The following is a 26,520-nucleotide window of genomic DNA, read 5'->3' as shown; positions in this document are numbered from 1 at the left end:
CTAAACGCCTCCACTACAATCCTGTAAAAGCCTGAGATCCCACACCCTGTGCACAGTCTCACTTTCACAGAGACTGCAGACTTCTGCTGTTCTGTTTAGGAGGCAAATTCTGCTTCTCCCCTCCACCAATCCCTGGGTGATACTCAATATATGCAAATTAACACATGTCACATTAGAAAAACCATGCCCCTTTGTAAACAGTGAGCACAGTGTCCTGGGCTGGCATGGTGGGGACTACCCAGTGGTCTCTAGAAGATCACTACAAGACGCTTCTTCAGTACATAGCAAGGTCCAGATGTTGTTAAATGTTGAGAGTCTAGACAGGAAGTGAAGAGCAAAGGTGCTTGTCCTCCATAGCGAATGCTACCATAGGATACACAACACACAACCGTGGAGAGGTGTGAATGCTGCCGAGCTGGAAGTTCATTAGAGGAAGACGGCTGCTCTTCCAAAAAACAGAACTAAAAGCAAAGGAGAATGCGGTCAAAGGGTGAACGAGCCACAGCTCCAGTCATAAAGTGTACACGAGCTCCTGAAGACTCTGGTGTTTCAGGACGGATGGAGAAAGGCACAGTTGAGAGCTTCTAGATGGGAAGTCAGAGGGGAAAATAAGAGCCCAGTCCTGAAAATCCTTCCAACCACATTTAGTTTAAACCATGTCCCCAGAGCAGGGCTGCTCTTATGAAGGATTTAAAAACCACGGTAACAACATAACAAGGTTTATATTTTATGATTCTCTCCAGTTGCCAAGTAGAAATTAGATTAAAGAGGGGGAGCATTTAGGAGACTCTTATGTGGAGCAATGATGAGCTTAAAAGAAGAGATAGAATTTGAAAGGGGAAAAAAAAAGCTCGAAGTAATAAACTCTTATTAGAGGGAATAAAAAGGGAGAAAATTTTCCAAAGTAAGCAAGCACCTGCTCACCACATTTTCATGCTAGGATCACTGGAGGATGGGGGTCCTCCAAGGAATATCAGATTTTATGGACTGAGCCAAGAAATCCACAGGCTGAGCCTAGAGCACCCTGTTATGGCAGAAAGAAGGTATAAAAACAAAGGAATGACAGAGGAATTGTCGCAGGGCAGAGGAAGAAGAGTTCCTGGTACCATACCAGGAAGATAAAAGGAGCAGAAATGGATTATAATCCTAAATATGAAATACACACACACACACACACGACTCCACAGTGCTGTAATAAGTGATTAAGAACACTCAAGCTTGGGCTAAATTGAGACAAAGATGTCTCTACCACAGGCTGAGATCTGTTATATCAAACTCCATCAGAAACAAACAATTCTTCTTACTATTTTTAGTAAACGACAAAGTTGTTTTAAATAAAAAATAATTATTTCTGAGTGGGGAAAAACATGGCTTAAATGTCGTGTAGAACTGTACTCAATACCCATGACTATAGGCAAAAGTAAGACCTATGGCTATAAGATGACGAAGGCATTGATGCCCTCGGAGCACTCTACTGCAGAAACCTACTTTTAACTATGTAACCCATCAATCTCAAGCCATGTCACTGATCTCATGACTTCCCTTGACCTTAGGGTGGTGCTTCCTACAGTGTCGGTGCTGGAGGGTCTCGTGCCATGAAGGACATCCCCTGCATACAGTCTTATGAAAGCATCCTCTTAGGAAGTCTTACATGCGTGAGCACCCTCAGTTGTTCTGTCTTTTTGCCTCACAGGGCTCGGCATTGCTCAAACTCACCATCCATCCATATTAGCTCAATGCTAAACCACAGCAAAGGACTTACATGACATGAAAAGAATACTTCTCACAAATGCCGAAATAAAAATGTTGGCAAAATGCCAGTAAAGTGGAGCCAGAAAGAATACCCACTATGACTAACTAAAAGTAATACTAAGGATTTCCATTTGATTAAATATATATATAGTTAATTAGCATAATTGCTGTAACAAGTAAACAAGAAAAATCACATGATTAACAGAGAAGGAAAGGGAACATGAAAAGCCTCCACAATCTTTCATGCTCTAACATTCAACAAACTACAAAAAGACAAAAGCTGTACAGTTAATATTAATAGCCACACCGGAGATTTACCTCTAAAGTCAAGAAGGAAAATACATCTCTTCTTGCCAGTTCTCTTTAACAGAGTGCTGAAGCTTCTAGCCAAGGTCATTACAAAGAAAATTAAGAAATCTTATATTGGTAAAATTTTCTTTCTACACATAGTATATTCTGGTATTTTACTACATATAAGAAAAACCCATGGCCTGTCTCCTCTCTTCTCCTCCCCTCCCCTTCCCTCTCCCTCACTAGCCCATCTCTCAGCAAATGAACGGATTCTACAATGTTCCAAGATATATTTATATAAAACTTAATTATATTTCTATTCCTTGATAATGAAAACTTCAAACCAAAATTAAGGGAAAAAACATTTTAATTTTATCAAAACATATATCTTATTAGGAATAAATTTACCCAAACAAGTGAAAGAGTTGAACACTAGTTACCATAAGGCGTAAATGAAAGATAGGCCAACAGGATGGCCCAGTGTGATGTGGGAGTGTCATATCAATCTGTTGATTTCTTTGGCGAAGCAATAAAGAAACTGCTAGGCCCATTTGATAGGCCCACCCTTAGGTGGGAGGAGTAAACAGAACAGAATGCCGGGAGGAAGAGGAAGTGAGGTCAGACTCGACAGCTCTGCTCTCCGGAGCAGACGCTTCAGAGAGACGCCATGCTACCTGCTCCAGGGAAGACGCACGCTATGAAGCTCCGACCCAGGATGGACTTAGGCTAGAATCTTCCCGGTAAGCACACCTAGGGGCGCTACACAGATGATTAGAAATGGGCTAAATTAATATGTGAGAATTAGCCTAGAAGAGGCTAGATAGGAATGGGCCAAAGCAGTGTTTAAATGAATACAGTGTCTGTGTAATTATTTCGGGTAAAGCTAGCCGGGCAGGGCAGGGCGTGCGGGCGGGGTGCTGGGGACGCAGCCCCGCCGCTTCCTTATTACTACACCAGTGGGTAAAGGTGCTTGCCACATATGCCTGGTGATCTAAGTTTGATCTCTAGAACCACACAGACATGGAAAGACAGAATTAACTACATGAGCTAGCTGTCCTCTGACCTCTGCACTTATTCCATGGTTATGTGAAGCATGAGTGATAAAAACTCAGAGAGAAATTAGGTTCATCCTGAAGATCTGAAAAGCAAAGCAGCCAGCCACTGGCTCTTACCTCTACCTCACTCTGAAATGGCCATCCTGCTTCCGGGACTCTCAGAATGAGACTGTGTCTGAGTGCTGTCTCCTCCCATTTTATAATCCACTCTAGGGCTGGGATTAAAGGCATGCACCGCCTGGTTTCCATGGCAACTTGTGTGGCTACTGGGATTAGAGATGTGTGTTATCACTGCCCTGGTCTGTAAGGCTGACCAGTAGGGCTGTTTTATTCTCTTCAGGTAAGCTTTATTTATTAAAATACAAATAAAATGTCACTACATTTGGTGTGTACCCTGCGTCATGTATGTAGACATATAAACACAATAAATGTAACTTTAAAAAAATATCACTGAAAGAAAATCTAAGTGAAAAAAAATACTATCTTTTATTCATCAAATACTTTCTATAAAATTGATTCACAACTTTTTTCTTTTTCTTTAGTTTTTTTGGTTTTTGTTTTTGATTTCAAACAGTGTTTTTATGTGTAATCAGTCACTCGCTTTGTAGACCAGGCTGGCCTCGAAATCACAGAGATCCATCTGCCTCTGCCTCCCCAGTGCTGGGATTAAAGGCACATGCCTCAATTAACTGGCTAGATGAATGCACATCTTTAACATGAAAATATTATAACATCTTAGTCGTCAGCCTTGCATAAACTGACAAGATGCTGTTAAAACATATACCTCTAGAAGAAATTCCAAACAGCCAAGATCATACTGGAAAAGTAGAACAAACTCGGAAGACTGGCATTTTCCGATTTCAGAATTTTAATGAAAAGCTACAGTCTGTGTGGTACTTGGATGAAAGTGCACATGCAGATCAATGGACTGGAGCTGGTGATTCAGAGTAGTGTCACAGGTGTGTGGAGACTTCATTTCCAGCAAGGATGGTAACAACAGCCTATGTGGAAATAGTCTGTTCGACAAACAGTAGCAGTACAACTATTCAGGTACAAGAATAAAATTACACTCTTCCCACACATGCTAAGTCATAAAAATATTTCAAAATGGATCAAATATCAATGTAAGAGGGAAAGTTATAAAGCAACTAGAAAATAACTGGCGTACATGGTTGAGACAACATTAGGCAATGCTTCTGCAGACATGAAACAAAAATGAGTCAAACATTTAGAACCGGAACTTAATCAAACTGAATCTTCCTGCTTCATAGGATACAAAGTGTTAAGGCACTGAAAACAGTCGACAGAGCAGAAAGAGGACCGCAAAGCAGCTGACAGGAGACTATGATCCTGGGAGGCAGTGGGAACTGAGTTCAAAGCTGAGTGAGAAATCTGTCTGTCTGTCCACTGCTGCAGTAACCACAACAGCCAGGAAACAGACCTGGCTTCAAGGCCCACTCACAGATGAGTGGAGAACAGTAATGCGGTATGTGTGCATGATAACACTTGATCGGTCCAGTTGGAAAGAAATAAGAAATCTTTAGGAAAATGGATGAAACTGAAAAGCATTATTTTACAAAAGTGATTCCAACTCAAGCATCACGTGTTCTCTCTCATATGCAGAGTCTAGCCTATAAGACTTATACTTACAGAGTAAAAATGCCCATATTACACCTTTATTCCAGAACACTATTCTCATTAGTTAACTGCTTATTACCTTTTTGATATTTTAAATAGACTCACTTGCTACTGGAATTTTTTTAAATAACAAAACATTGGCTTTGATTTACATTGCGTGTGCCTTCTTATAAATGTTCAGTCTTTTTCTATGGCTGTTTCTAGATACCCTCTCTGTCCTTCAGAAGTTAAGACAGAGATGTGTGGGATCATGTGTATGCGTGTGCACACATATGTGCACCTGTGCATTGTGTACATGAACATGTATGCACTTGCATTGTGTGCGAGTGTCTTATGTGCATTCATGTATGTATGCATGTGTGCATGCCTGTGTGCACTTGTGTGCATATATATGTATATGGTGTACATGTATGTGTGCACTTGTGTGCATACATACTCTTTTACTTTCCTCAGTTCTCATGAGTTTCTTAAACATGTCTGTTTCTTTCACTTCTGGATAGTATGACCCCATAACGGATATTTTTAAAAAATAATCTCTAAATTTAGAGACTTTTTTTCTTTCTTCAACCCAGTTTATGTTATAAATTTTCTTATGATTTTTAACTTTTATTTTTCACATCCAAAAGTTCCATGTGGCTCATTTTTGCTTTACCCTGTGTGTGTGTGCGTGCGTGCGTGCGTGTGTGTGTGCTGCAACCAGAATGGGGTGACTGGGAACAAAGAAAAGACAGACTCATGTGAAGAATAGCTGAGATTGGGCAGGCACTCCACCCAGTTCTTGCAGCTATACAAGGAGGCATGCCAGCTAACCTTTGTAGAGAGGTCTCTATAGAGGAGCAGCTCTAACCAGCCAGGAGGAGGAAATCATGGTGGACACTGTCTACAAACATTGTCCCATCAATCTCAGAGCGGGGAGAGACCTTGCCATCCCCCACCTGAGGCAATGGAGTCCTAGGCATGGCTGTACTCATGAATACACATTTGCTCATGGTTTCATCTGTGTTCTCTGTCTGTCTCTGTCTCACTCTCTGTGTGTGTGTGTGTGTGTGTCTGTGTGTCTGTCTGTCTGCCTGCCTGCCTGCCTGCCTATCTGTTTATCTGTGCGTTGCTGAGAACCGAATTCTCGCTTTAACAGGCTGGTAAACACTCTGCTACTAAACAACACTCCCAGCTTTCCTGATTAATATTCTCTTTCATAACTCATAAGAACATTTTATTTTATATCCTCGAGTATAAACAAAATAGCTACTTTTCTGAACCATCTCAATATTTGTCTCCTTTGTCTTGAGTACTAATCATATTTTCAATTTTCTGTGTGATCATTTTTATTAATTTAGAGTTATATCTGGGTATAGCGAATAAAACATTGTGCAAACTCTATACGCACTCTCTATATATTCCTGCAGTGTATCTCCTTTAAAGCCGGCAGTGAACTTAGATGAACCGCAACCAAATCCTCTGTACTGCGATGAGGGTGGAGGATATGTGGGAGAGAACGACAGTAGCTGAAGTCCCTGCTCAGTACAAGGAGGCTTAGCAGGGCTGCTTGATGACGACCTTTTGGACATGTCATTCCATGTCAGGGTCAAGTACAGCAGAGGACACATATAAAATAAGCTGGGGGCTCCCCTCCGAATCTTAAGTTTTTCCTGACATGAATTTTCCTTTCGCATTTCAATGCCGTGGTTCCCTCAGACCTCTTTATACCAAATATTCCTCTTGGGTTTTCTTGCCTTCTGTATTTTTCTTTTCATTTTTTAAATAGCAATTCAGCTTTTATCTTAATGAATACACTGCCTGATGCAGCTAGCACCTCAGAGCTCTTATCAGAGTTTCAGGCTGACTGCTTGGTGCTAATGGATTAATCCTGAGAGGCAAAGAAAGCATAGACATTATGAAATACTCAATGTTGATTCCCAATTGTTCATTTCCCTCCAGTTCTGCCCATTTGGGGATTACTCTTCACCGCCGTTGTAGCTGATCTTTTCCTTTGTCCAGAGCCTGTGGATACTGCTGGCAGGAGGGTGCATTCGGTAGGAGTTCTCCCACTATTACTAGACACCAACCCTGTGATTGAGCAACGAGGGTGAACCCCATGCACAAGGTGAACACACTCAGAGATAACAAGAGACAGGAATAATACGTGACACATACTTGTATGAAGGTTCATGTGCGTGGGCAGTGGGTGGTCCAGGCCGTTGACTACCAGTGTTACTGAAGAATGTTTCCACCTGGGGCCTAAAGACAGATCGGTTACAGGGTGTGTGCCTAACACGGGGAGACGGGAGCAGAATAGAAGGAGGACAGAGCAAGAGGGAGTCTGATGTGAGAGTCCCCTCTGTGTGCTGAGATTACCATTAATGAATAAAGAAACTGCTTTGGACCCTTAGCAGGGAAGGACTTAGGTAGGCAGGGAAAGTGAGGCTGAATGCTGGGAGAAAGAAAGGCGGAGTCAGAGAGACGCCATGTAGTCCCACAGGAGACAGACATCGGAACTTTACCTGGTTAAGCCAAACCCACATGGTGATATACAAATTAATAGAAATGGGTTAAATTAATATAATAGTTAGCCAATAAGAGTCTAGAGCTAAAGGGCCAAGCAGTGATTTAATTAATACAGTTTCTGTATGATTATGTTGGGTCTAAGCTAGCCAGGTGGCCGGGAACCAACAAGCAGAGCCCTCCTCCAATAGGAATCTGTGTGTATTGACTTGTTAGGATTGAAGGAAGACCCAAGGGATTGTGGGAATATAATAAAAGGATTGCTTGCATTCTGGCTTGTATGGGACTACATGTTGAGACACAGTTTGCATAGACTCAAGGCAAATAATAGTACAAGGTTATCTGCCATGCTTAGGTTGCCCCTGGAATTGTAGAAACCACAGAGAGAAGGCAAATAAAATCTCTTAAATGGGCCTGAGATAGGGTCGATTTATGAGAATGAAGCCTGGAGAGTCAAAATCCTATTTTGGAAGAGCAATTACCAAGCACATGAATTCATAATAAATTATCTAGACCAACCTAAATGGGAAAACTGCTGGAAGGCACCCCTTGCCGACCAAGTCCTCCTATGCCTTCAGTATAGACAGGAAGCCAAGGCCCAGAGGGGTAAACCGTCTCCTCTGCCACTACTGTTTGGTCATAGAGACAGGATGGAAACCCAGACCAGTCCTCTGAGCACACCCCCTTTGAACTTCACTCCTTCACCAGTGCTTTGTGAACGCAAAGCCCCCAAGATGACAGATGCCTTTCTTCCAGGAAGAACCACATGAGACATCAAGGTTCTTACAACGCGTCACTGCTCGCCAGTTCATCCCGACTCATTTAGTCACCTGCCAGCTGGGGACTGTAAGAAGCTGTGCTCCCACTTCGCTGGGCCATTAGCTATTTCAGTCGGTTACCATTGTTTGTCATCATCTATAAAAATAGACTCCAAATCGGAGTTCCTGCAAATCTCTGTTCATCGCTCAGGTCTCCAGAAGCACTCTGGTGATGCAGACTTCGCAGTCACCTCCCAAAGACCTACTGTGGCAAGTATGATTTCTACTGTCATGACACCGGAGCCTTTTACATGTCTAGAGAAAAAAATCTCGTTTTGCTGATGTAAATTTTTAAGTAAAACCAGATTTTTCTAGGCTCCCTGAAGAAGTTTTTTCCATTTCTTACACAGGCAAGTCACAGGGGATCTGAAACATTATTGAAATTGTATTAACATGCGTGCATTGGCTACTTAGGGGTTGGCAGCGCTCAAAGACCATGCCTAGAACCCGAGGACATCTTCAGGGCTGAGCAGGGTCAACAGCACAATGACCGCTGGAAAAGCAAGTGGTGAAGGAATAATGATCATTTTTTCAGGTGAGTCCTAACAATGAAAATATGGTGTAGGCTTTCTCTGTGTTTTGGGCAGCACTTTTAGTCCTGGGCACAGAGCCACACAGAAGTTCCAAGCACAAATCTGTATACTTCTCTCTAAACTACAAAATCACTGCTCTGAAGGGGAAACTTCATGGAATGCTAATTACCAGTAGCAAAATATATTTAATAAAATATAGTAGACGGTGAAATGATTAAATACACATTTTAATCTTTCTTCCTTTTCTTCCTTCCTTCTTCCCTTTCCTTTCTTCTTACTTTTTTCCTTTCCTTTCCCCTTTCTTCCTTTCTCTTTCCCTCCCTCCCAGATCTGTTTCTTGACATGAATAAAGATATTAGAGGTCTTTGGGTACCATCTTCAGGGATGTGAGTTTTGAGAGCACTTACCACAAAATGTCACTTGCCACAGAAACATTGGACTTGTTACCAGAGAAAGAACGTCTTCTTTACCATTCAGGACAATGTCATCTTTATGCTCTGGGGTTTGTTGTGGTATCTTTCACATGGTAAGTGTTCATTAAACATTAGCCAAAATAACATAGACAACAAACATCTCAATGGGTATGTGGTACTTTGAACAAATCTTATGTTTATTTCTTATACCACAATCAATGCTATCAGATCTCATCTACCAGGTCCAGCTGCAGAAAATTCAACATCAAGGATGCTTGAGATTACTTTTGTTTGCGTTAATGTCAAGTTACAATTCTATAAACAAAATAGCTTCCCATTTGTTAAAGGACAGGTTTATCTTGGTTTTAATGCTGCTGTGTCTCTTGTTTTCTCAAAAAGAAAGTGTGTCACCAACATCCACAACAACTTAAGAGCCAACATGACAGATCTGTCCTCCCACAACCTTGGGAAAATATTGTACAGAGCTTCTGTAAAATGCCATCCTAGCTCTTAACCTTAAAACAAACAGTGGGGGACTCCAAGTCGAGGCCTTGGCGCTCTGAGTAAAAGAACAACTGTCCAGCAGCCTAGCGTCACATCTTCAGCTTCCTCCACGTAGCCCTAGTGGACCCCTAACAGAAGTCACTTGGGTGGGCGGAGGCTCATGTGGGGTTAATTTTGCCTATTTTTTTTTCTTATTCAACATCTCAGAGTAAAGATGATGGTTTCCAGATCAATTCACAGCTGTTTAAAATGCAACAGCCACATCTGAAATTAGGAATCTAGTAGTTTCCAGTTCCCGTTTAATTAGTTCGTGTACAGCACTTACATGGCAGCAGATGTGCCAAGCAGATTCCATTTTAAAATCCGTGTTCATCTTTTTCGGGGGTATAGTCAAGGAAGATGCAGGCTTAACCAGGTTCTTTTAGACAGCAATTCATTTATTAGCATCATTAGGAAAAATAATGGGCAAAACCCTCCCCAGATGAGAAAGGCCTTGGCCTACAGGGTGTAAACAGGCTGCTGTGAACGTTCATGAAGTGGATTTCTTGTTGGATTTGAGGTTTAACAGAGATATAAGTCATTTCTCATATTCCTCATTAAATCTGTTTTGCTTCGTTTTTTTGTTGTTGATTTTTTTCTGTTAGCGTTCCCAAGGCCAAGAGTTTCCCTGTCCAGTTCTTGGAGAATCCAGCTCCCAACTCATTTTCATGCAGGTGGTACCCAGAGCAACGCATCTTCTCCCTCCAGCCGCTCAACCTCAGCATCCCTCAGGCCTCATCAGAGGTACAGATCCACCTGATCTCAGTTTCCTGGCTTTTGGGGTCTCCTCACCCAATTCCAGCAAGCTGTCTGCTCCCAGGCAGTGCTAATGTATAAACGATCCCAGCCATCATGTGACTTAGGGCATGTCAGTTGTGGCAGAAAGGGTTCAGCTTTGCCAAAACAACTTCTCATGGCTCTAAACTGTCTTTCCTGCTTGATTTTATCCAGACAGCCAATGTCTTAATTCCTAATAATGATCTACTCTACCCATTCTTCCTTGCCCTTCACCCATGTTCATCTGCTCTAACACCCTCGTCACCAATGTCCATACTTGCTGGCGCCCATCTCAGCTACAGTAATCATTTTCTCTTTTTTACATTCTAAAATCACGGTGATTAAAGGGCTTTTAAACTCTTTTTTGTTTATCTAGTGTTTTATTTCAGTAAAGGTGTCATTTTTCTCTACTTCCTTGTTCTACACTTTAAAACCTCTCAGATTAAATAATGAGTCATAAATAATTTAGTGTTCCCTTATAACTTTAGGAACAATTCCTTTCCCATATCAGGGACTTAGCAAGTTTGAACAAATGAATGAATGAAAATAGTCTCTTCTACATCATAATATTTCCCTACCGTGTTCCCAACAATTGTGAGAGGATCTGAGACATTTAAACAGCTAAATTGTCTAACCCAGAAATGTGGGCTCTGAAGATGGGAGGAAGCCGGCACGCCGCAGCTAAGGTGTCAAAACACATTAAAAATAATAACGCAAAAATAACCAGGTGTAATCTAAGCTAAGTATTTTTCTTAGCACTTCTACCATCCAATTTAGCATTGTGTTCTATAATTATCATATCTGCTTAGAGGTCCTATTTTCTGCTGATGCTTAACTAGTTAAACTGCACACCGCTGTCACAGGCTGGAAATACCAGGATAAGGGAGAAACCACTGTATTTGCTGTAATTGATTAAACATAACAAAAATGCACCTTCGTTGACACAGTAATTTTTGTTAAGTATGTGGTACTAGAAACCTTTAAACTATCCACTCAAGAACCATTGTTCCGACTGCATGCGAGAATCAAGGATGCAGAGTGTGGCTTTTCTGTTAGCATGGAGGAGGCCAGTCATGGAGGGCGTCTATCAACAGTATATGAATCTAGACACCGTGGATAATACAAAGGGGACCATGTGGCCTTTGTTGTCATAACTCCAAGGCTGGGTTAAATGGGGCCAGATTACTAGTCCCTAAGGCCCAGTATGGGATATTCAGGCTTTAGAAGACTAGGAGAACAGCAATGTGGCATGGCAGGTTAAGGTCCTAGGACAGTGTTTCTCAACCCATGGTTGCAACCTCACTTGGAGTTGTGTGACCCTTTCACAGGGGTTCACTTGAGACCATACTGCATATCAGATATTTACAATATAATTTATAACAGTAGCAAAATTACAGCTATGAAGTAGCAATGAAAATAAATTTATGGCTGGGGTCACCACAACGTGAGGGACTAGATTAAAGGGTCGCAGCATTAAGAAGGTTGAAAACCACTGCCCTAGGGCTAGGACTGTATAGTTCAGTGGCCAACTGCTTGCCTGTGACTTGCCTACTATGAGCAAAACCCTGGGTCCTGTCCTCAGCCATGGAAAAATGTCAAAGTAAATCATGACGTAACTCACCCAACAAATCCTGTTAAATTTCCATGTCTGTTTGCCATTCCTGTAACACATATCTGAGTTAATTAACTTCAAGAGGAGAAGAAGCTTTTGGACGTGTTAGTTAAAGACCCAATGGACCGTTGCTAAGGACCTGAGTAAAACTGTGTCATGATGAGGATGCCAACGAAAGAGAAGAGAGCTCAATGAAGACACCTTTCAGTGGTCCAGAGACTACCTGCTAGGCTCCACCCCTTAAAGATTCCTGTCACTTCCCTATAGTGTCATGTTGAGAACAGTCTCCAACATATAGACTTTTGGGGGAAAATTTTGGATATAAAACCACTCAAAGTTTTTTCTGATTTGTTTTCTTTACTGTTAACCCCTAGAACCCTCAAACTTCTTCATATAGTAGCTCAGGTTGTTGTAATTTCTCAATGGAAATTCTAATTAGGCAAAAAAAAAACCTCTTTCCAACGTATATCCCCGCCTGTAATTTCTCTCCCTTGTAACATCCTCAGGCTGCTTTCTGTAGTGTGACATTGCTGAGACACAAATCTCCAACATGCAATGTCCTGCTAAGAATTTTAAGCTGGGGCCTCATTATCTGCAGATAGAATACAGGCATTTGCCTGTCACTTATCTGAGTCCCTTTTGCTCCACCCTCTGCTCCTGGCACTGCCAAACGTTGCTGTGCACCTCCACCATCCAACAAGCCCCACGCTGGACTTCTACAGTGCCAGTCCTCAGCTGAGGCTCATTCCCTGTATGCAGTGCCTACCCTGAGCGCTGCTCAGGCATTCTTGCAAGCTTGCTCTCAAAGGCTTGGACTTTCACAGCTCTGTCCCCACTGACACTCTTGCTCACTTCTTTAACAATTTGGCTCTTTTTATAACTCAGATGAGACATTTGGGTCAGTCACCCAAATCCCCTGTTCTAAGATGAAAACTAGGAGATGACTCTCTGGTCCAATTTCCCATGAATAAACTGTCCCCAACACCAATGGCACATGCCTGCTTAACACTGTGGCTGCTCCACCATGATGCACCTGAGCTCAGTTTTTAGGGAATTCTGATCTCAGACCCACTAGCAACGGTCAGAACTAATAAAGAAATCCCAGGCAGTTGGTATTACCTTTCAGTACTAAATGAACTCCAGGGTCTTTGCTGTAATCCTGTCAATCACAGACCAGTGCCCGATCTCTAATAGAAATGCTGATGCTCCCAAAAGTCTGCTATTTGGCAATGGAAGCAGGTGAGGGCTGTCTTCATGGGGATGATAAGAGCAGAACCCATGTTGGGCAGAATGCACAAGGAGCCAGGATAGGGAGGTGTCCATCCCTTAACCAGATCGGAGGTGCAGCGCTTGGTCTCGCATGCAATGCCATACAAACATCTACCATGGTATCATGGCCTATGAAAATGTACTAAATGTGGCCACTGTTGTCCCCAAGCTCACTTTCTGCTCATCATCAGCCTTTGGCTAACTGACACTATCTGGAATCCTTGAGCATGCCTCCTTCTCTCTCCACCAACAACCCTGTGATCTCCCTGGGGCTCTCCAAGACGAGCCATTGCCTCACACCACCTGCTCTGACCTTTAGGTTGGAGTTCAAAAACTTCAGCAGTTTCACCAGACTGTCACTAACCTGCTTCAGGAAGTCCAGCCCCCATCTCAACGTCCTTTGGCCGTTTTTATTGCCCCTTTAGTACCTGTCACAGGCTAACCGTGTTTATTTCTTATCATCTGGCAAACCGGGAGTCTTCTCTGGCTCTCTGAAGTATGTTCATCCTTGTGCGTCTGTGGCAGATGCTCGGGAAAACCAGTGGAAAGAATGGGGCAATGGATGAATAAGTCAATCAGTGCATCAGAGCTGAAATACAGAAGTCAGACAACGGGATCCTGCTCACGAAACAGTATTTCTAGCCACCTAATCAGGTCCTCTATTCCTATGGAATCATGTGGGGACAGGTGGCCCATGGCCCGGCTACATGATCTCCAAAGCACTGGAATTCTCCTTGCAGAAGTCAGCTGTCAACTTTCTCTGACTCTCTGTGACAGGTGTCCAGTGTGCTGAAACTTTCTGCTAGCCTTTGGAAGGTGAATTTTGGTCCCTACACCACTTGGATACAGCTAGACTTAGTCATACCATGAGATTCTTCAAATTTCTGGGAAAGATTCAAGGGAAAAGTAAAGCCCTGTGATGAGAGGAGACCACCTTTTCTTCATTTACTCAGTTTCACATCTTAAATGCTACTTTATCATTAGAATATAGCCATATACATATTATCAATGACCTCTACTTGAGCCCCATGAGCAGAGACCACTTTTCAACACCCTAAACTACTTCTTGCTGCTGCACTACGGTTACCACTGGCTTTCTAACTCACCACTTCTAATCGCTCTCCCAGGGTCAAATGAATTATCTCCATATTCCAGCCCATCCTAGCTCCAGCTAACAGCAACATGGACTCCAATTCTGCTACAATATCAGGAGAAGCACAATTCAGGACCACAGGGAAGTCACTCCCAAATTCAACCATGGTGTGGTGAGTTGAAAGGAAATGACCCCCAAAGGGAATGGCACTAATGGGGGGTATGGCCTTGTTAGAGGAGGTGTGGTCTTGCTGGAGGAAGTGTGTTGTTATGGGAGTGGGCTTTGAGGTCTCCTATGCTTGGCTATAGTCAGTGAGACAGACCACTTCTTGTTGCCTGCCTAAGACAATAGACTCTCAGCTACTTCTCCAGCACCATGTCTGCCTGCACATTGCCATGTTCCACCATGATCATAATGGACTGAACCTCTGTACAGTAAGCCACCCAATTAAATGTTTTCCTTTATAATAGTTGCCATGGTCATGGTATCTCTTCACAGCAATAAAAACCCTAACTAAGACACATGGTAAATGTGGAAGATGATGAATATCCCTTGGGTTTAGCTGTAAAGCACTGGGCTCCTAGATAATGTTTACCTTACCTCATCTTGAACATTATTTGATTCATTCCCCTAGAGCATCCTTCCTTTCCTCGGTTTTGGAGAAGATCTATTGTCCAAATGCCTGAGCACAGCTACCAAAGCTAACAAAAGGCAAAGAAGCAGCAAGGGCTAAATATGCTAAGTCACCCACCTCCTGGGATTCTGGCAAACACCAAGCCAAGATTAAAGCAGAACAAAAGTAAGTAGATCCAAGTCACTACACTATCTCACAGCAGAAATAATTCAAAAAGTGAAAATCTCTCATTTTCTACTCATTTTGAGATAAATCTGCTCCTTCTGACTCACATCCCACTTTTGGGATGTGAAGTCCTACTTGAGTTGCTTTCTCCCCTTGAAATCAATCTCCAATACAGCCAATCCAGACAACAGATACAATTATGCCCCGCACATTTCTGAACCTCTCGAGCCCTCACCTCCATGAGGAATGACTATGATTTCTTTGCATTTCTATAATTATTCCAGTTTACATAGAGTAATAAATGCCATTTGAAAACTTACTCATTAAAAGTATACCATACTTTTGTCAAGAATTCGCTTCTGGAAAACTGAATTAATTATGCTTATTATATAACTGAGGTCTAAGCAAGGTTTAAAAATGTTTTTAAGAATATCTAAGCCGCTCAGCCTCAACCTTCTAAACTGAAGAGGGAATTGTTCATGGTTCTAGTGCTGAGTCACAGAGATGAGTACATCTGAAAACAGGAGGTGCTGAGTCACGGAGATAGGTGCATCTGTAGCAGAAGATGCTGAGTCATGGAGATGGGTACATCTGTAGCAGGAGATGCTGAGTCATGGAGATGGGTGCACCTGCAAACAGGAAGTGCTGAGTCATGGAGATGGGTGCACCTGCAAACAGGAGGTGCTGAGTCATGGAGATGGGTGCATCTGTAGCAGGAAGTGCTGAGTCATGGATAAGGGTGCACCTGCTATCAGGGGCTTAGAACTATACTCTAGAGACAACTCAGAAGAGAAAAGCCCATTTACAGCTCTAGACTTCAGAGCTCGCTCTGTAAAAAGAAAGGGCATGTATAATTCAATGATATTTAATGTGACTTACAGGGCTATTACTCTTTTGACTTAGAAGCATTATTAAATTTTCAAATGTGCTCGAAAGCTGTGTGGTGTCTTCAGACAGAATTACAGCAGAAGAACCTAGAGTCCTCTAAAACAACAAATAAACCTGGGCTTGGTCTCATTCTGGTGCTTTTAAAGGAATTATTAAATGTATAAAATGAATATTCTATACACAAATAGTCAAAGTTTCGGAATTTACGTTGCCACAATTTCTGAATAAGAAAGTGCCTTCTATAGGTGTTTTATGCTAACACAAAGAAATTAAACCATAAAGAAAAAGTCTAGGGTACTTTCCAGCCATTCAGTTTCGTAATTCTATACTCTGATAGCTGTTTTTACAGAAGACTTTCTGTTCATGAAGAAGACAGGCTTTCCTTGCTAAATTATAATTCAGATGTAGAGAAGTTATCACTTGTTCTCTTGAAAAAAAATGACACCAGAGTTGATACTTGTCTGTACATGTTAACTAATATTTAAGACAATCCTATTTCTAATGCTTTGGTAGTCTATAGGAAATTGGCTTTTAAATTTACCTGTTAGTTGAGGCCACCAAAAAGTTAGAACAATGTGGTTCTATAGTTTCTAGTGACAACGTACAATGAACACCAAACACAGTAGAAAGTGTGCATTATTTGTATTGTTAGGTTATATGAAAATAACAGGTAGGAAATTATGTGTAAGTCACAGGGATTGAAGTCAATGTACAAAAGTCTCTACATATTATCAGCAACAACATTAAATGACATTAATAATATGTACTTTGTAATAGGTTAAACACCACCAAATATTCAGCATGAATTCAACAAATGATGCACAAAGTGTTTGCCCTGGCTCTAAAGCACCATTTACAAACTTGAAAGTCACAAGCATAGAGAAGGTGTTCACAGATCACATGACTCTATGCGTTGAATAATTTAATTCCCCCACACTGATTTGCAGATAATTGAATCTCTCTCAACAGTCCAGATAATGTTCTACCTACAGATTGAAAAGCTGCTTCTGAAATTCAAACAGAGTACAAAGGAGTTAAAATAGCCACACAGCCTTCAAGCTGGAGACCATGTAGTCCCTAACTTCAGGATGTATCCAATGCTAAACAATCAGTACAGTGTACCAGACCATGAGGTTCCCTGGGGACAACAGTTGTACAGAAATACACACACAAATGGATTTCCCTCTTTAAGGAAGATTTTACTTATTATTATTTATATGACTACGTGTTTTGCCAGTACCATGTGTACACAATACTTCCAGAGGCCAGAAGAGGGCACCGAACATTTGAAACTGGAGTTACAGAGGTTAGGAGCTACCACGTAGATGCTAGGACCAAACTCTAGTCCTTTGCAAGATCAGTGAGTGCTCTCAACTGGTAAGTCATCTCTCCAACTCCATAAACAGATTTTTGATAAAATAATTCAAGACAATTTGGGAATGGAAATTAAATATTTAACATATTTTTCGTAATTGCTGTGCAAATGAATGGAAGCAAAATGAATGCCAGCCCCCTATCTCAAACTAAACAAAACGTTAACTTGAGACATATCATAATATGAAACATAATTGCTAAAACTATGAAGCTTGTAGAAGGAAATTCAAGAACATCTTTGGTCACAGGTATAAATAATGATTATGGATGGGTGTGTGCATGTTCATATTCATATTCATGTGTGGGGTACATGTGGGGGTCAGAGGACTAGGGCCAACCAGGAACATCCACAGACATATCTCATTAAAAAAGTCACATACGATCACAGGAGTATGAATCATACCAGTACTTGCATTGTCAAAACTCTTTTAAAAGTGTCCTATCTGTTCATTTAAGTGTATGCAAAATATACACCATTTTTAAAATGGGAAGAATCATAAAGAATGTCTTATGAAAATTATTCATTTCATGACATTGCAGAAACAAGGCATGACCAATTGTGTGCAGGGTTTGTTTGTCTATTGGTTTGGTTTTGGTTCTGGTTGGCCTTTTCTTGTTCTTCATTCAGCAATTATTGAGTAGTGCTACATGCCTTCCTCTATTCTAGACGTTTTGAACTATCATATCAATGAGAAAAACTAACCAAAGACTCAGATTCAAGCTAACAATCGGTATGGAGAACAGGAGGAAATATTTAAAAGACAGGAGGAATACCATGATAATCAATAACTAATGTAATATTTCAAACCATGAACATTCCTGGTGCCATTTTTCTAAGTTATAATATGCCTGTACTAAGGACGCATTTTGGCTTATTAATTGACCATGTTTTAGGGGTATGTCAGAAATAGCATGTACACTTAAACCTTTTAAAATATGCCGAATTCTCAAGGTTGCTTTATTCCTCAACAGTCTAGTACTGAACATTTGCATAAATATAGATCAAAGCATCAGCTAGGGGATCCAAAGGACAGTGGATCAAAAGGTGGACCCAAGGGCAGTGTTTCCTATGCTACTGAGTCACAGCCAAGTAGAGGTACCAAGACAAAGAGCATCCTTTTGTCTTCATACCTAAGTTAAGCCACTCTAGTGCAAGAGAATCTGACACCCGAGCCATTAAGATGCGGCTGTACATAAAAGATGCAGTGCAGATAATTCAAACCAGACAAGAAGAACGTGCTGTAGGAATAATTCTTCTTCACTTCATGCTATCTGGCACAAACAATAAATAAATCCTCATTTTTCTCTTCTAGTGCCATGAAGGAGCCACAGAGCCGACTTGTTATTTACCATTAATAGCAACTTTGCGGGGTGGCCCTCGGCTTTGGAGCAACTTGTCCTCTGTATACAAGACAAACACTTTTTATTACCAGCAATCCCCCCAACAAAGAGCAGCCATGCCAACGACTCAAGACTTTCTACAATAAAGTTAGCTGGCATATCGAAATAGTAAGGACTGTATGGCTTTTCAGTAACTAGAAACCACACAAGAAATCACTTGCTTGTTTGGACTTAGACACTGTTCAAACATTAAGACAGAATCAGTTTCCACTGCAGCTTTGCCGGTGCATCCTGGGCCTTGAAACTCAGATCCACGAAGCAGTTTAAGAATCTTCCAGAACCATGCATTAGAAACCTGTTCTCTGTTTATGTGTTCTGCCCTTTAGGCACACACATGATTTTGCTCGCACAGCCTTCTCTCCTGCTCACACATCTAGCTCTGACGCGAATCCTTTTCCCTGGCAAAGGCTTTCTCGATAAACAGTCTTTCTCCATGAGCTTCTCACAGCATGACCTTTGATCGTACTCTCATGGTTAAGAGTCACCTAAGGTCATTTACTGTCAGAAGCATCCCCTTATTCAGGGTCCAGATTGGGGGATTAAAAGCATAGGTTCTTCTTACAGGATCCAACTAAAACCAGGTGATCTTCTCAAAATTGGTTTGTAAACCTTTGTCTTCTATAACTTACAAGTGTTATTATTGATGGTTTCCTAGCCAGCTCATAAAACCACATCTAAACCATAATGAACCAGGCTGAGGACATGGGACCACAGGACCTTTCATGACATCATTTAGCAATGTAAGATGTAGTACAAAATTTTGTTCTATCTCTACATGGTCAATATCAAGCTGCTAATAAAATGTTTATGTGATTATTGAGGATAAACTATCTGGCTCAGTCCCATCAGATGGTCATGGTCCCTACGCCACCAACTACAGCACGCATTGCTACTCTACACTCTGCAAGCCTCTGATATAGCCTCAGTAGGAACTCATAGGAGATGCTCTCCAGCATCCTAGAGAGGTCTAGTGGTGGGAGGCAGGCGGTGGCTGCAATGGGCCACAGGGCATATTGTTGCTTCCTTTGGCTAAATGTAGAGCACATGAGTTTACATAAGCCAGCATTACTGTCCTTCAGCTTCTCTTCTACTACTCATCCACAAAAGCATTCACCAGAGAAGGAGCTTAACGGCAAACAGAAAGGAAAGTCTAGTGTTTGCACCTCTGCATCTTCGATTTGAAAATTTTGGAAATGAGTACTTAGAAACAAAGGCGGCCTTAGAAGTCAAGCTGAAGCTAGCAGCTGCTCGTTTGCTTTCAGGGCCATTCCTTTGAGAGTTCCACGCTTTCCTTTAGCATTAAAGCCCTACGAGCCATCACTCTGCTTTCAGAAAACACAGGGCTTCTGCAGAGAGCCTCGCTGGGGCAAATGATTAAGGGAGGGCCTGCCCTTACCTCTCAGCTCCCCCAGATCCAGCGATGTTCCCAGCTGCTCTAGCAAGGCAACCCGTGCTGCGTTCTTCTTGTGCTTTTTGCCATCATAATGCTGCTGGGCCATCAGAGGATTATTAAACCAGGCTGCACACAGGCCACAGTATCTGTCTGAGTCTCTCCTTTGATAGGGAGACGAGACCACAGGAGCCGTGTCCACCCGAGGGGCCTTGAGTGAATTCAGTGGTGTGGCTGTGGGAGAAAGCAACAGTATGTCAGTTCATACCTGGGCATACTTCCCTTAGGTATTAAGGAATGGGCATCCCATGCTCGTGATGGCAAGGGATTGCCAAGACTGGGAAATCCCCTTTGTCAACCATCATCTTGAGCAGGGTACAAATTAAAATCTCTGAAGCACCGAGATCAAAGTTTGGATTGTTTTGTTTTGTTTTGTTTTAAAAAAATGGAAGGGATGGTCATGATGAGGAAAAATAGTTTTCAGGTAAAATCTTGACAGAATGTTCTGTCAGTCAAGTTGAAGAACAATCAAGATGGCAAGATTCAGAATGAGTCAACTAGTGCTAAAGTTGAAACAGCCAATAAACAGAGGCGCTGGCCAGCTGACTTGCCTGGTACCAACTGAGGAGACCATGCTACATAGGCCGGGTTTTTATTGGGATAGGCTATTTCAGACCACATCTGCTAACACCGGCGTTGAAAGCACAATCGTGCACCCAGAAGACCAGAGGAGACACTCTCCTGAGCAGAAGCTGCTTATCTAAGCCGAAAGGGCACATATCACTATTTTGAGATTGTACTCCCAGCTATTAATTTAACACATCCCATTGTGAATTTAGTTATTTCTGGCCCAGGGAAAGAATATAATTGAACTTGAAGGAGTTTACTAATGGAAAGTAAAAATAACTTCTGTATGCTTTCAACATACAAATTGCTTCTCGCCTCAGAATGAGTGTGCCTGGAGTTACTGTCCTATTTCTCTGATGATTGACTTCAAAGACAGCAGGGGGATGCTATAAAGGTGAAGGATGAGGTTATAATGCATGGCACAGAACCAAATACTTAAGCTCCAAGGCCGGAACTCCTTCTCAGGCCCCCCCCAAACACCTTTCGTGCTTAGTGAACCAAGAGGCCACCTCCTTGTATGAAAACAAAGTGAATTGTGCTGCATCATAGAAAAAATATTTTAATCCAAATATTTTTGAGGAACAAAGTGGTATTCAGTCTCATTGGCTTATTAGTCATAAGCAATTTAACAGCATCTTCCATGTGTCCCTAATCTCCATGACAAGGATTTGTAGTTGACAAAATCAAGACAATTAGGGTGTTCTTCCAAGGAAATGCAACAGCTTGGGAAATCAAAGACAAGTTAAAGAACCAGTTAATCAACCCCTCAAGTTTCCAAGTTTTGATTGGGGGACCTTTAATGTCTGAGTCAAATGACTGACACCCAAATACATAGTTGTCACGTGACACTTTCATCCAAGCAGCACACTGTAGGGACAATATCTCAGGCAGACTTCCTCTGATCCTCAGTGCTCATCATAGCTGTAGCTAAAATTAAACTAAACAGGCCAACGTGTGGAGGAACTCTGATACATTTACTGTTTTTTAAAAGCCTCCCTGCTGAATTTGGTCAGCTGGAACCGTACAGAAGTGAGGCTCAAATGTGAACCATATGTCTCAGCTGCCATCTGGTATCATTCCATCATGACTTAGCAACACTAATGAAAGCCACAAACATGCAGTCAACCTGTCTATGAAACGATATCTGTCTCCTATCTCAAGGAAATCATACCTTGCTTCCCAAGTTTCCTGAATCCTTATCACTTTCTGAAGATGCATGGCACAGCAATGGGAAATGTTTCAAACATCTGCAGCCAGATGTTTGACGCACCCTGAAGCACGATTGTTTTCCTTTAAACTGAACTCTAGAAGGGACTTTGCAGTCACTTTTGTTACTTGATGCCTGATATTCCACACCTGGGCAGAAACAGCACACAAGAAAGATATCAAATGGATAACTGCTCTAGCACACGGGAAACTCTTGCTTGTGCTGGAGCTTTTACTCCCCCCGATTCCGCTGTCTAAGTGTGCAAACCTGGAAGTTTTAACTTTTGCCTGTGTCTCATCTTCCAACCATCTTCCCATCACCAACCAGTTTCCATTGCTATAGCGCCTTTGAAGGCAAACAAAGGCAGCGGCATGGGCACAGCCTTAAATCAAAGCCATATCCTGGTCGGTCAGCGCTTCAGCACTACTGGGCTGTGTGACTCCTGATTCCTGATGTCTTTGGATTCTATACAGCTGTATGGTCACCATCTCTTCTTAAGCTAACACATTTGTGGTTACAGGTTCACCAGGTGGGAATAGAACAGTCTGTAGAAATTCTTTTTGACAGCTCTGACTCCACGCCAAATACAGAAATTATATAGGAGGAGCACCGATTCTAAGTTTTAATAAAAATCTGCGTGTGTGCATTGATCATAACACAGTGCTTGGCCAAAGGGCACTATTCCTAGCCATTGAATACAAAGAGAAATATTGGTTATTTTTGATTGAAAAATTCTTTTGTTAATGTATAATTTTATTTTAATTTCATACTTTTTGTATTTTCTAAATTGTAAGAAAATATACAATAAGGACTTCACCTACGCTTTTAAAAGTTAAATCCAGAAACATTAGCTACTCAAAATCAATGAGTTTATTTTTATTCAAGCTTTAGACTCATCTAAATCTTAATATCTCTTTGCCCAGATTGAACTGCTAACCAAACACATCAGAATGGGGCTGTAAACCAGGTTTAAAGATATTCTAACACACAACTCCACTCTAACAGGTTCATGTTCTAATGTTCATTCAGTGCTGAGAACCACAGCCCTAAGCACTGCCATATTTTCCTTTAAAATTACCATAAAATAGCAGGCAGTGGCAGCTTTAATCCCAGCAGTCAGGAGGCAGAGACAGGTGGATCTCTGAGTTCAAGGCCAGCCTGGTCTACAGAGTGAGTTCCAGAACAGCCAGAGCTGCACAGAGAAACCCTGCCTTGAAAAATGCCCCTCTCCAAACTACCATAAAACTGTCTTAGGTCACCATGAAAAAGATGGCCTTATAACATATGCACCAGCAGTAGAAAAAATTGTCACGTTTATCATTTTATGAAAACATAGCTCTCAAAAAAACAGTAGCCACTATCATACATCACTACTGCTAACGTGAAACAGCACTGCTGAGTGTTTTCCCAGGAGACACTTCGGTAGTGGTTACCGGCTATCCACAGACTCTTCGCAGGAGGACATGGCACCTCGCTGTATTTTTTCTATAGCTACAAAGTCCCATGGGCTGCTGCTCAGTCCATGGAATGAGACCCTGACAACCTAGGAGTGAGCTCGCTCTCCTCCCTCCAAACTTACCAGCGTCTCTTGGCTCTGCCACTCACGTGGTAGTTCTTAAAACTGCTTTCAGTCTTAGTAATCACATAAATGTGTGTTTGTGGCTGTGTGGACTTTTAAAGGTACATTTGTATTCACTGTCTTCTCTACAATATACCCATAATTCCTTGCTGCAGTGCAAAGATTAAAAAAAAATAAACCTAGCGAAACTTGAGTTTCTCTGCAACTCATTTATTATGAGAACTTGGCCTGATGTCATCCGATAGGATTTATAGGCTATATTCCACTTAGTGCAAAGCACAGAGAATAGATTCATTCATCAGTTGTTTCCCCAGGTTCATATAGACATGCCACGTGTGTCTATCAGTGTGTGTATTGGTTACTTTTTATTGACAACTTGATACGAACTACAGTCGCTTAGAGAAAGAACCTCAATTGAAGGATTGCCTCCATCAGTCTGGCCCATAGGCATGTCTGTGGGGAATTTTCTTAATTGTTAGTTGATGTTGGAGGGCCAAGGCTACTGAGGGCAATGCCACCTCTAGGCAGGTGGACCAGGGTTATGTAAAAAAGCTAGCTGAGAAAGCTAAGGAGAGGAAGGCAGTGAGCAGTGGTCCTTCTCAGTTTCTACTTCAAGCTCCCGCTTGGGTTTCCTTGACAAAGAATGAGAATCTGTCACCTGAACTAAACCCTCTCCTCCCCAGGTTGCTTTCTGGTGTTGGTCATGGTACTTACCACCCTGACAGAAAGTAAACTGGGGCAGCCTATGTACAAAATCCTGATGTTTCTCAGCTTCAAAACATTTTCAGACTCAATGTTTTGGCCAGAAGGTCATGGATTTGTAACCAGTGAAAAGTAACCCAAACAGACCCCAGTTACTTGAAGAACCAAGACAGTTGGAACACAGCAACCCTCGGGACTGGAGTCACGGCCCGACGCACATTTCATGTCCCTTCTGCATGCCTTAAGCCAAGTTTGTCAGGGAACAGCATCTCAACAGAAAGTTATTAGATGAGCCGTCTTGAATAATAGCCTGGAATAATGTGTTCCTTTGACTCTGTCTGTGTTTTCTGATAAAACCATCAGCTGACTTGAGGGCATAAAAAGATGTTTTCAGTGTCTGCGCTGCTGTCAAAGTACCGCCTTACTCTGCATCAAGGCATGGCTTGCAGCCTGACTATGCACGGGTGGTAAGTGTAAGCAGCTGGTCGAATGCAGCCCGTGACTTCCATTGAATGACTAAAGCAACTAATTAATCAATGAATATGTAAGTGGTCATCATTATAAGCAAGTAAACTTAGATGGGGGAAACATTTCCACTTTGATTCTAAATTTTATTGTGAAGGGCTTGAGAAACTCTGTGTTGAAATAGTCAATGTAAACATAAGCAGGTGACAAGATGCTGGAGGGGAGGGCTTGGCAACTAAACAGCCTGCCAAAGTATGGATGCACGCCCCAGGCTTCCCTTTGCATTCAAACTAAATTAGGTGAATTAAAAGTCACTATTCTCTAATTTCCATCCATTCTGTGGGGTGGCCTATTTATTTCTCGGAGACTACAGAAATGTGTATGCCATTCTAAAAATCGCACCTTGCAGCAGGTAGTTGGATCTACCATGGTGTCGGAACACTCCCTCTCTCTCTCTCTCTCTCTCTCTCTCTCTCTCTCTCTCTCTCTCTCTCTCTCTCTCTCTCTCTCTCGTTTCTGCGATGGTACTGTGATCTTCACTTCTGATGATGCTCTTGATTGGACTAAGGAATGACTTAGACATTAGGGGAAGTACACCAGTGTGCCTTTAATGGCATCTCCAGAGGTTATTAGATCCTGGGGCTCTGAAGTCACCAACTGATTCTTCTCTTGGTAGGTTTACGTGGTAGCATTTTGAGGAGATTGAGAAAAGGAGGAGGAGGCCTATTTGGAGGATGTTGGTCTTTGGGGTGCTGTATGTCAGCATGGTTCCCTGTTGTATCTCCTCCCTCCTGCCTCTTGTCTGCCAGGAAGCAGTCTTAAACACCCCCATTCCCCCACTTGTCATGATGCTCTTTCCAAGAGCGTGGGGGACAAGCAACCCCCTGAAACTGTGAATTAAATAATTCTTCTTCTTAAGTCAGGCATTTTAGTCAAAAAGCAACTGAGAAGGTACCAATTATCATAAAATGGGTGATACTTGGAGGTTTCCCAGATAAGGAACTTTCAGGGCTGAGAAGGGAAAACCTGCTGGGTCCACCCCTGCTTCTGAGGACAAAGCTGACTTAACATCACACTAGGAAAAGAAAAATCAGTGAGAAGTTCGGGCCAGGTGTTTCAAAGAAGCCAACAGAATCTACCACCAGATCCCCAAAGGGACATGGAAAGATGGTGGCTGAGCCAGCAATGAGTCACTACCTGCTACCCACTTCCATCCCCAGCCATTAGGGAAGAGTGGTTTCAACAGCAATCCACACTGGTGACTACACCTCCTCTCTTCCCCTTCAGGGTCTCCCCTCACCTCCAAGTCCTCGCTTATCTCAGTTTTCTCTCTGCTAATCTTCCTTGCTCTCTCATCCTGTCTACATTAACCCCTTCTGTACTTCTCCCATATCGGCGCCCAAATCCCCATTATTGACATGACCCTCCATGACCCTGCCCTCCATTCTCTTCTCAGTCTCACTTATTCTCAGCGCTTTCTAAACATCAAATTGTTAGCAATTTGGGCAGGAAACTGCTCTTGTCTGGACTGCTTGATGTTATACTGTATGAACTGGACATGCAGGACCCACAGAAAAGTGACTGCTAAACTTGCCTAAAGGCAAGATGGTCCTTCAGGGTTCCTGCTTCATGAAAGTATCTGCCAGACACTCTGCAGGACACAAAAGAAAGCAAAGACAGACTTCGCCATTACAATGCAGAACAGATCTTCAAATTTCCTGCTTCATGAAAAAGTCTGCTGGAAACTATGGGCCTCTAGGCTGAAGACTGGATGCCCCAACATTACAGGAGA

At 42.1% G+C, this 26,520-nt stretch overlaps 1 protein-coding gene across 3 annotated transcripts in view; it reads right to left on the bottom strand.

Moving 5' to 3' along the window:
- Zmat4 (zinc finger matrin-type 4) overlaps positions 1-26,520 on the bottom strand; it is a 359,141-nt gene that overhangs the window by 98,311 nt on the left and 234,310 nt on the right. For all 3 annotated transcript variants that reach the window (XM_075986366.1, XM_075986365.1, XM_075986367.1), the window contains one exon: positions 20,155-20,382. In XM_075986366.1, the coding sequence (XP_075842481.1) occupies positions 20,155-20,382 (228 nt within the window). The remainder of the gene's footprint in view (positions 1-20,154; positions 20,383-26,520) is intronic.

This window comes from Microtus pennsylvanicus, chromosome 9 (genome assembly GCF_037038515.1).
Source record: "Microtus pennsylvanicus isolate mMicPen1 chromosome 9, mMicPen1.hap1, whole genome shotgun sequence".
In the NCBI taxonomy this organism is placed as follows: Eukaryota; Metazoa; Chordata; class Mammalia; order Rodentia; family Cricetidae; genus Microtus; species Microtus pennsylvanicus.
This window is presented reverse-complemented; position numbering and strand designations above follow the sequence as displayed.